The sequence below is a fragment of the Sitophilus oryzae genome, unplaced genomic scaffold, assembly GCF_002938485.1.
Source record: "Sitophilus oryzae breed Bouriz unplaced genomic scaffold, Soryzae_2.0 scaffold_1801_pilon_pilon, whole genome shotgun sequence".
NCBI lineage: Eukaryota > Metazoa > Arthropoda > Insecta > Coleoptera > Curculionidae > Sitophilus > Sitophilus oryzae.
In genome coordinates this window covers 1,480,901-1,492,781 of record NW_022146504.1, presented here as the reverse complement: position 1 = coordinate 1,492,781, position 11,881 = coordinate 1,480,901, and the positions used below count along the sequence as shown (strand labels likewise).

The window sequence follows — 11,881 nt, the reverse complement described above, 5'->3', positions numbered from 1 at the left end:
CCTTGATTTAGTAATGATATTGCTCATAGAAATTGATAATATACTATTTTATATTCACTCGTTCAAGTGCTGATCTATTTTTTAAATTGAATATTTATGTATGTATTATGTATAACACGATATAAATAATTTAAGGACATAAGAAATTAAAATTTCAAGTGCCAATATTGATTATTTTTCCAGTTTTATTCAAATATATTGAAATTAATATGGAAACAAAAGTTCATAAATATTAGTTTGAAAAGCCATGTCAGAAGAGTAGGATTAAAGACAAAGTATTAAGGTAACATATATTTGCATAAAGTTTTAATAACACTGACAATTTTATTTGTTATTTGTTTATGTATTAATTAAAATTTAGTTGCAATTTATTTCATATTCTAATATTTTTGAGAAAATTTTACTTAGATACATACCTGAATATTATGCTGCTTTTTTATTTTAAAGTGTGCCGACTGTGCTGTTATTTTTATACTAGTAATATTGTATACTGTAGGTATCGTATTCATATATAGTTATATATATATATATCAGTAGTATAGATACTTACTTTCTTTCTATGTGTACTTATATCCTTTATAGTCTTTCTAAGTGCATATAATACTACTTTTTTAAGAGAAGGCAGTTTTTAATAATCTATTGTTAATTCCCCTAATTCTGTGTCCCCTGGTTCTGCTATACAACAATTATATATTTTTTTATCATTACTGATTTTAAAAGTTTCTTTTCAAAGAATTTGACCATATATTTTTTTTTCAGAGTAATTGGGCTGTTCCTGAACAATATTGAATATAAATATTCAAAAATATGATTGATAACTGCATATCCTACTAAGTAGATCAATACCAAAATCCCATTAGAGAAATAAGTTAAAAATATGTTTTACTTGTATAATTTTCTTGCTATTTGTCCACCATTATTTGACTTAGAAATTAAATAGTCAAAAAGAATTTAGTACCAGTTTTTATTTCCCAAAAAAATTGTTAAATAATTACATATTGCTTAAGATACAGTATATTATATTGTGTTTATAGTTGATAATTCTAGTTCTTAGTTGTTTATAGTTGATAATTAACAATATTTCTGATGTTAGATATTATATTAGATAAAAAATTTAATTACCAATAGCTACCTACCTATGTAGCTGCAGATTATATATTGTGTAGTAGGTACTGTATAATTCTTTAGTTCAAGAAACAAATATCAGTACAAGTATATAACCAAAAAAATGTTGATGCAAATTCTTTGTATAACATACATACCCCTATGGTATTCAACTTTTCATTGTTCTTTTAATTAGATACACAATAAGCACATTAATTCGTTTATTAAACAACCAAAACTCAACTACTTAAATTCACAATATAAATATCACAATAAATGTATAAGCTTTGATCAATTCCTATTATTAATACCTGACGACTTCATACTTTATAACTACCAATGGCTATCCTACTAACACACTAGCCAACTAATAATAAATCTGTTCTAAAAAAATACAACATAAAGACATCGTTATTGCAATAATATAGAAATATATTCCATATATCATTAACTACCTAGGTATAAATACAATACCCACATCTTCTTTTACGCGAATAGTGCGTTAGGAGGCAGAAATATTGCCTGCATTGTACATCGTACAAACATTTCTCTTTCAAAGGGTCTAAATGTTTTGTCTTTTTACTGTGTCCCTGTAATATGTTATCAATTAACAACAGTTATCAAATATGACCTGGACAATAATAATTGTTTTAACTTTTTTTCAAACTAAACTCTTTAAACAAACTATATAAATAAAATTTATCTCATAACCTAACTTGCTGCTAGAATTTCTTTCTTGTTATTCTATGTTCCTGTATTGTTATTCTTCACATTATCAATTTCTATGAGCAATATCATTACTAAATCAAGGAAATCTATTCTAATGCCAATTTAAATTCTGTGAAGGCACAACACTTTCTTCAGTATTTGTTTACTTCCAAAATGTCAAAGCATATAACTTGAAATAATATATCAAGTATATATTTAAATTTTGACATATGCACTCACATTTAGAAATGCACTCACATTTAGAACATCTGAAATAAGAAATTTTTTGTAATTCTACACGTCTAAAAGATATAATAACATTTTTCTCACTATAGAGCAGAAATTTCTTTGCTGCTTCAGATACAAAACTTGGATTTCCATACATCGAAATACAAAATAAGATATTATTTATTAGTAGACAAATACCAGAATATAGAAGGCCACAAACCAAACTCTAGGAAATAACTTTAAAATACATTATTTTTTCAAAAACGTTTTGATCTATAAATTACAATAATAATCACATCACATCTGTCAGTGAAATGAGTCAAAAAACATAGGTTACCGTCAATTTATATGTTTTCAATTTCAAATACTCGACGCTCATTGGTCGTGACGAAATCGTCTTCCTCGACAAAATACGGCATATTTTCCTACATAGCCCGCTATAGGGAGTTGAATATCCTTCTTCTATATATCCTTGATTTTGCGTTTGACCTTGGTTTGACATGTTTGTCAAATTTGACGTAGTCGGCTATAATACCATAGATTAATGATTGGGCAGAAAAAATGCCTTTTCTGAGGTTAATATCAGGGTTGGAGTACTCCAAATATTTAAAGCTAAACGCATTCACTTTTGGTTCTGATCATCTGACTGCAACGTCACTGTAGGACCATATAAAAATATGGTAATGGTGTGGATCCGGTGGCTGACCTTGAGACGAGTTTTTGCTGCATATAGTCACAGACACTACGCATGCGCACATCTTCGATGTTGCCAGATTGCAAGTTATTTTGGAATTATTTTCAGTAGAAAACAAATATGTGCTTTTCAGTGTTTTTTTGTCAATATATACCGTATAATCGAAAAAACGGCGTCCCGTTGGCTGGGAAATGACGATTGAGGACATTTCCCATATAAAATGACAGAGATCTTCATTTCATAGTCATCGCTGACGATATTTTTTTTCAATCATAGTACGCGGTATATTATTCCCATATAACACACAATATCCGCAGGATATTCATAGAATGTCGAAATATCCCACTACAAGATCATCCTGCTAAAGACATCTATACGATATTCTCTAGACATTCTGAAATCCCGTAGATGTCTTAGAACAGGATATCCTATGGATATATCTGTCGTATATCTTATGTACATCTAGCTGAGATGTTCAAATATGCTCAAGATAATAAAATATCCTAATAATATTGTCTAGATATTTAAGAAAAATAAATAATTTACTAGTTTTTATATTACATAAAATGCAATAAATCATACTTTATGGGATTATACCTTAAAACATAATATTTTTATTTCTTCACGTGAATTTTTACTAGGCATTAAGTTCCTAGGATTCACCATTTCCAGTAAATACATCGAATTTAAAAAACCCGCGCAAAAAAATTCCCATAACTCATTTTGACAGTTGGGTGTTTACGGATTTATGACGCAGACGCAGTGATCAGTGGTCAGAGACGCTATGATTTCGACGTGTTTTGTGCTTTCGATTTTCCCGCTGATTTTATTGTTTCCATTCTGTTTACCGCCAAATTACCCTCTTTCCATGTGCTTTCGATCGTTATCATTTATGGTTATCATATGGTTATCATTTACAAGTTGTTGCGGTATACCGTTGTTGCTGTTTTTGTAGTTCATAAACATAAAGGTTAGTAATACAACATTCGAATACTTTTTAATATAATATAATTATTCATCATGCCCAAATTTAAAAAAAGTAAATCTGCTTTTTACCGAGCTCTGCAGCAAGATTCCCTAAATAATGTGACTGCTGGTATTGCTAAAGTTATTTCAAACCTAGAAACTGCTCAGTCATCAGATTTTGAGAATCATGCTCGCAGCTCTGTTGATCATTGCCCCCATCCTGAGCCTGAGACTGAGTCTGAGCCTGAGCCTGAGCCTGAGCCAGAGCCTGAGCCATTATCTTCTATGATTGATGTTTCCTTAAATGCCGATAAAGAGGGTACTGGGGTTACCATTCCTTATACTTATGGGTCATTAGAGGTGCCATTTGAGATATTTAGTGACGATACTGATATAGAATCTGAAAATGATTCCATTGAAGATTCACTCTTTGTCGGAGATCCTAACGAGCAAGCTTGCCTTTCCTCCCAGAATGAAAGCACTAATATGCCAGAGCAATTGCAGCAATGGGCTCTTTCAAATAATGTTACTAATATGGCATTATCAAATCTATTAAAACTTTTAAAACCACATTTTTCAAATTTACCATTAGAGGCAAGAACTCTATTAAAAACACCTAGAAAAACTTTGACCAGGTTGATGGATCCCGGTGAGTTTTATTACTTTGGTCTAGAAAAGCAGATTTTAAAACTTCTCCAAAGACAATATAAAACATTTTCTAAAAAAATCACAACCTGTGAAATATTAGTAAACGTAGATGGTTTGCCATTAAGCAAAAGTTCTGGGAGTCAGTTATACCCAATTTTGATTTCTCTGTTCGATTCAAATTTTGTCACTGTTGTTGGACTATATCATGGATATGAGAAACCTAAACAGTCTAATGATTTATTAAAGGAGTTTGTTGACGAAGCCGCCATTCTTTCTAATAATGGGGTCTGTTTCATGAATAGTAGAATTTCTTTCAAAATTAAAGGTTTTATATGTGATGCTCCTGCAAAATCTTTTGTTCGTTATACAAAAAATCATAATGCTTATAATTCATGCACTAAATGTTGTCAAGAAGGATCTTATATAAATAACCGTATTTGTTTTCCTGATTTAGAATTTATTAAACGTTCAGATGAAGATTTTTTGCTACTACGTCAAGAGGAGCATCACACAGGAACATCTATTCTATGTAATTTACCCAGTTTTGGTTTAGTTTCCTCATTTCCATTAGATTCTATGCACCTAATATTTCTGGGGGTTATGAAAAAACTACTTGTCACATTGTGGTGTGCAGGAAAACCACCTTATAAATTATCAAGTAGAAAATTGTCAGCCATATCAGAAAATTTATTGCGATTAAAAGAACACATTCCATTAGAATTTTGTAGAAAGCCAAGAGCTTTAAATGAAGTTAAAAGGTGGAAGGCTACTGAATTCCGACAATTTTTGCTATATACAGGACCATTGGTAACCAAAAGTACTTTGGAAAAAAAATATTATCAGCATTTTATGGTTTTACATTCAGCAGTGTTTATATTATCTAGTTCAGACCTCACAGAACCTAAATTAATCTATGCAGAGAGTCTTTTAAAATACTTTGTTAAAAAGTTTTATTTCCTTTATTCTGTGGAATATATGTCGCATAACATCCATAACTTGTTGCATTTGGCTGACGATTGTCGGCAATTTGGAAATTTAAACAAATTTAGTGCCTTTCAATTTGAGAATTTTTTACAAATTTTAAAGAAGTTAATAAGAAAATCTGATAAACCGCTACAACAAATCATAAACCGTATAACTGAAATTGATAATGTTGAATTAGGGATTCCCTTTTTCAAAAATAAACATATTCAACCAAGAACTCACTCTTCAGGACCCCTTCCTAATGGCTGTTATGATCCACAATACACTGAACATTTTTTTCCAAATTTTACATTGAAATTAGTATCACCAGATAATTGTTGCCGTTTAGCAAATGGAAGCATTTTTATTGTTGAGAATTTTGTTTCAAGTCTTAACAAGGAGATTAAGGTGGTAGGAAGAAAATTCAAAAATGTTTGTGATTTTTATAAAAAACCATGTCCCTCGTCAGAACTTGGAGTTTTTCAAGTGTCAGAATTGGATAACCATTTAGAAATTTGGTTATTAAGTGAGATTACATCAAAATATGTTAAATTGCCAAGTTCTAACAACAGTTTTATTGTTTTTCCTTTATTGCATATTTAAGTCAATTTTGGCACTTTCAAGTATAAAGCCCCGTTCACAGAACTTTGTATTGTCGCCAGCGACACGTCAAAAAATCCAATGAGTAATGAGATAGAAGTGTCTAGCCCCAGCAGGGAACTATTAAGCTTGACCAATCAGGTTGATTAGCGTGGTTATTTGGAAGGTGTTAATTCATTTGTGTTTGTCAAAAATTCTAACATGATTGGTCGGGCTTAATAGTTGCCTGCTGGGGCTAGACACAAGTTAATGAGATTTGTAAAAAATTCAAACAGCTGTCAATTTCAAATTTATACACCTCTCGTTGATTCTTTGAAGTGTCAACCAGTGTTGTAGCCAGCGACCCAACGTCTTCTCAGAACGACGTCGTGTCGCCAGCTACACTGATTGACACTTCAAACGACCAATGGGAGCTGTACTAAATTTAAAATTGACAGCTGTTTGAATTTTCTGCAAATCTGATTGGTTCTTTTTGACGTGTCGCTCGACAATACAAAGTTCTGAGAACGAGGCTGAGAATCATGCAACGTCGTTCTGAGAACGGGGCTTAAATATCTATATTTTTTCTTTCTAAAAAAATACATTTTAATTATACATGGTGTTCCTAGATATCATGTATGTATTAAACTAGGTGATTTTTTGGCTTTGGCTTTTAAAGGTGAGTCAAAAACCTACTTTTATAGAAAGTTTGATATCTTGAAAGCCATACAATTTGAGACCTATCTTTACATGAACTTTTGATCATAAAATAAGGTAAAGAACCACCCCCTTTCATATATACAGGGTATCTTATTTTGGTTGAGACTGGGTTTTTTGGTTATTAGTGGATTATGTCCATATATAGAGCTGAACCAAAACAAGACACCCTCTATATGACATTTAGGAACACCCTGTATAATTATGTAATAATTCCAATAATTCTTTTATTGGAATTCTATTTCTATTATTTAACTATTTAAAGTGATTAAAAAATAGTATCTCGATTTATTTCCATATATTGATTTTTATTTGTTACATATAATTGTACTGATGTTTGTTGGGTATCTGCCAGTGGGTTTTAGTAGGTTGTATAGTGTATGATGTATAGTGTATATGGTTGCATGTCTCTGTGGTATTTTTGTATTTTAGCAATATCAGAATCATGGTGTTAGCATGGCATATTGTGTTATTCATAGATGAAGAGAGGGTGGAGACCTTCCCAAAATGTTGGGTGATAAACAATAACTTGGGTTACTGGCCTAACACAAAAAAACTTAGTACTATAACAGCATTAATTAAGGGCTGCTCTTTACCCGAAAAGGATACCTGGGATCTTGTAAAAATAAGAATAATTGGAAAGAATAAAATTTATGGTACAGGTTTACACTAGCAATATTTTGTTAAATCTATATGTATATGGTATATATGTTATGATTAAGGTCTAAAATAAAGCATGTATGTGTGTTAATCTCAATATTACCTGGTTAATATCACAACATAAAGGAAAACAAAACCAAACCCAAACATTAACTCGTTAATGGCGATATTATAATAATTAATATCAATTATTGATATTAACTCCATTTTAGACTTTAGCCATAACATATATATACAATATACAGGGTATTACTTTTAGATGATTATTCACAAGCGTCTCGTGCCGCCAGCAAGGCTTGCTTTAAAACTGACATTGAATCTACTGACTGCGACGAAAATATTCAAACTAATTCCTCAAAGGGTAGACCAATCATCCGGAATAAAAGATATTTAATCTCAGACGACGATATGGTTGAATCAAGTGACAGTGAGGTTGAAAGTAGTGCCTCCTCATTGAAGTCAATTCCATCTAAGCCTTTGACAGGTACCTATCTGTTTTTATATTTATCTGCAATTAGTATACAGGCTGTAAATAGAAGTGTGAAATAATTCAGGTGTTATATGCCCTAATGTTTAGGGCATATTATATTCATATGAAATATTTTCTTAGAACGAAGTATAAAGAATCATCTATATTTTTTCATTTTTATTTACACCCTGCATATTTATGGACAGCCTCTTTTTTTACATTCTGCATATGTTTTAGGTAAAGAAACCAAAAAGCAAGAAAGGCAGATAGCTAGGAGCCAAGACTTCAGGCAAGAATCTGCAACTTCTCAAGAGGATACTCTTTTTAGAAATAGAAATGAAGGTATTGTTATTTTTTTAATATTACTATAGTAATAGAAAGTTTTCTATTTGCACTATTTGATCACTTACTTACTTGATGTTTTTATATCAGTTTTCTTCAGATTATGCATACTTCTAATCTGTTTCAGACTCCACTTCAAAAATTAGAGAGAAAGAGCCAATTAATAGAGAGGCACATGGCAAAAGCTATGAAGGTAAGGTGCTTTCAAGTAACATTTATTTTGCGTTTCATTCTAGATCTTTAGAAGTCAATGGAATTTTATTAAAATATTTGGTTTTAGAGATATTGACAAAAATGTGCTCTAGAATTTCATATTTAACGCTATTAACCAAGGGTATAGCAGAGGACACTACCCTCATAAAGTTACAAATGGAAAATTTACAGATATCAAATCCATCGCAAGCTACCCCTAATGAAGAAGTATATAACTTTCCATTCGACAACACTGATTCATTCGAGGAGTTTGAAAAAACCCTTGAAAAGAGGGAGGCATATTCAAATTTCGTAAGTTGGCCTTATTTAGTATATACCAGAAGTTTAATGTATTATAACTTTATAGATATGAAGAAATTGTCAAATACATGACAGATTTTTTTTTTCAGGTAAATTTCATCTCACGTATAGGTGGAGAGTCAGCTTATGAGTTCATTAAAAGGGTTATGGGTCGCCTGGTGACAGATGAGGTAGCAGCAAAATATTCTTTTACAGGCCACAAAGGCAAAAGGCCAATAGGCCAGTTTTTAATCACGAAGGCATTAAAAGGTATGTATTTTATTTTGTTGTTGTGTCATAAGTGTCATGTTAAAGAACAGTGTCTCTAATTTTAGTACTTTCTTTTAAGTAAAGCCAAATCAAACATAAAATGGTCATTTGCTATTTTTTTTATGCTTTTTCTATCACTTTAATAATCGTTTCGGAAATTTTAGGCTTTTTTTTAAGATTAATAAAAAAAATATGAAATTATAAATAATAAATAATTTTTAGATGCTTCTAGAAATGTAAACTACTTAAAACATTGCACTGAAAATGATCTAGAAAAAAAATTAAGAGACTGGCTTAGGCATGCTCCAGCTAGAGCGAATAAACGTCAAGGGGTTCCTCCTAATAATCCTCCTCCGCCAGAAGAGGATGAATGATTTTGATAATTATTTAATGTTACTGTAAAATAAATTTAAAAATTATAAATATTTATTTATAATTAATAATTATAAATAAAAAATTAATTAGCAAAAAATAAATAACTCTATTATTTGTTAGAACACCGTGATACACAGAATATTATTTAATTTAAATAAGTGAAGAATTATTTTCTATTATTAAATGCAAAATGTTTACCAGCAACCTGAATACTTAAGATATCCAAATGCTAGAGATCAATATTTACATTTTATGCCATATAGGAAAAAATTCTGGACTGCCCCTAATGTCATCTTTTTAGTTTCTATGAAAATTTTTCAAATATATCAATTTAATTTTTGCACACACCCACATTTTGGCTTAGCCTCAAAGCTATACTAATACTGTTAGTGATATATAATTTGAAATATCTTAACTCATACAAATAGTTCTAAATTTTCATACAAAATATGAATTGACATAATATGGCATGGCTATTAATAGATATACATATTGTGTCAAAAAATTTTATTTTTTTTGCAGTGCAGTGGCGAAATACCCATAAAGGATTTTTTTGGAAAATTTTTTTTTTATAATTAAGAAGTATTGTCAAATAACAGTCCTATCAGAATGTCCTAAAAATATTCTATAATGCTCCTAAAATCATCTCTATATTATCCTATAAATATCCCAAATAATCGTAAAAGGCTTGCCTAGGGATGTCTTGAAGATGACTTTTTTTGTCCCATTTGGATATCCTATAAATATCCTTCTCTGGTTTTTGGATATCCCTAAGATATTTACTATATCCTTGGTGGATATTCCCAAGATATTTATAGGATTCAGAATGTCCTAAAAATATTCTATAATGCTCCTAACATCATCCCTATATTATCCTATAAATATCCCAAATAATCGTAAAAGGCTTGCCTAGGGATGTCTTGAAGATGACTTTTTTTGTCCCACTTGGATATCCCATAAATATCCTCCTCTGGTTTTTGGATATCCCTAAGATATTTACTATATCCTTGGTGGATATCCTCAAGATATCTATAGGATTGTGTTGTGTTATATGGGTTTATATTATAATTTTAATATTTCGCACAATACGTGAACGCTTATTATGTATTTTCATAGTAAATAAAATTAAATAGAAATAAAACTCTAGATTCGTATAATTAATCTAATTGCTCTAGATAATTGTGCTACGTTTAAAAAGGGCTTTACTAAAAATTCGGGAAATTAAAAAGGATGTGTCCAAGTTTTTTCTTTTTTTTTAATTTTTAAATGCTGTAGCTCCATGTCATGTTCATAATAGTTTTTTTTAACATTCTATCAAAACTCGTGGAGGAGGCCTTAAAAGGCCTTTTAGCCTCCGTAATTAAAATTATACAATCAGCTTCAGCAACATTAACGGTTATCTTGTTTAATTCTGCTTATACATATATTGCATTAATTTTTCTGCAACCTTAAGATTTCTCTATTCTTACACCTAATTTACGTGATTTTCTTAGCATATATGATTTATAAACCATATTTTTCCTAATTGAAGGATGGAATAGGATATGCAAAATTCAGATATTTTACCTTTATTTTCCAGACAAAGCATAATATAGTATTAAGATTAAGACATAACAAATATTATAAAGAAAGATCTTAATATAAATTACAAACTAACTAGGTCTTAGTTTGGTCTTATATAAAAACGCAGGTATAAAACTAATAAGATCAAAAACTCAAGCCTTCACCATATTGTCAAGATTTGGCATTATAGGAAACAAGAAATTACAGTAAATTAAGAAAATAATATCAAAGTACACGATATTAAATACTGTAATGTATTCTACGACACAAACCATCTCCCTTCTAAAGAGAAAAAGATAAAACATAAAGCTTATTTTAGTCTTATCACCACACTCTTCGATAAAATATATGTCTAAAATTGCTATTAATCCACTAACTTCATATTTTTAAAAATTATGATACAAACATTATAATCAAAGTAATATAATATATTAGTAATAATTAATATATATTATATTAGTAACATATAGGTGAAATGTTACCTCTCATCGAGAGGTAATCTCCCATTGACGTATATTGTTCTATAAGACTAGTCATGGTAGTACTTCAATACATCAATACATATAATTAAAACTATTGTTGCCTGTAAATAACTAGAAATTAAATAACTTGAAAGAAATAAAATAATTCTGATAAGTTTAAAACCATTAAGAAAAAATCCGTGAATGATAATTTTTAATTCTAATGTAAATATATAAATAAATGTTATTATTATTACAATTTTATATATTCAATTTTATATATCATTCCTTATTTTTGGATATCAAGATAAATCTGAAATTATAAAATTAATTATAGAATTTATATTATTATTTATTAGTACTCAAAAAAAAAATTCAACTGCAAATAATTCGAAAATAAACTGCAATTTGGCAACATCGACGATGTGCACTTGCGTAGTATCGATGATCAAATGCAGCAAATATGGGCTTCAAGGTCAGCCACCGGATCCACACCTTTACCAAAAATATTCAACAGTAACAGTTTAGCGCTTATAAAAACAAGCAACATATCTAACTAATATAGGCTAATATATAAAATCCTTAAATGACTGACATACTCATTAATCACGATCCTGCTCAAACCACTCAACCAATGCCGCC

General features: G+C 30.0%; 1 protein-coding gene and 2 long non-coding RNA genes across 5 annotated transcripts; 2 read left to right on the top strand and 1 right to left on the bottom strand.

Moving 5' to 3' along the window:
• The first annotated feature begins 68 nt into the window (after positions 1-68).
• LOC115882999 lies at positions 69-902 on the top strand. The gene is made up of 3 exons (XR_004050308.1): positions 69-98; positions 184-283; positions 760-902. It is a non-coding gene; the product is annotated as an uncharacterized LOC115882999 (long non-coding RNA).
• Positions 903-1,311: 409 nt separating this feature from the next.
• Positions 1,312-1,919, bottom strand: LOC115882998. 2 transcript variants are annotated; one of them, XR_004050306.1, is made up of 2 exons: positions 1,560-1,919; positions 1,312-1,488 (listed from the first exon to the last, which is right to left on the bottom strand). It is a non-coding gene; the product is annotated as an uncharacterized LOC115882998 (long non-coding RNA). The 2 variants fall into 2 exon arrangements; XR_004050307.1 differs by having other exon boundaries at positions 1,583-1,919.
• A 1,104-nt stretch (positions 1,920-3,023) lies between these two features.
• Positions 3,024-9,345, top strand: LOC115882940. Of its 2 annotated transcripts, XM_030901210.1 has the most exons (8): positions 3,488-3,704; positions 7,040-7,263; positions 7,527-7,751; positions 7,974-8,078; positions 8,206-8,271; positions 8,359-8,582; positions 8,681-8,840; positions 9,063-9,345. In XM_030901210.1, exons 2-8 carry the CDS (start codon positions 7,053-7,055, stop codon positions 9,212-9,214), a joined length of 1,143 nt encoding a protein of 380 aa, XP_030757070.1. In that variant the 5' UTR covers positions 3,488-3,704; positions 7,040-7,052; the 3' UTR covers positions 9,215-9,345. The 2 variants fall into 2 exon arrangements, with proteins under 2 accessions (XP_030757071.1, XP_030757070.1); XM_030901211.1 differs by lacking the exon at positions 7,040-7,263 and having other exon boundaries at positions 3,024-3,704.
• The last annotated feature ends 2,536 nt before the right edge of the window (positions 9,346-11,881 follow it).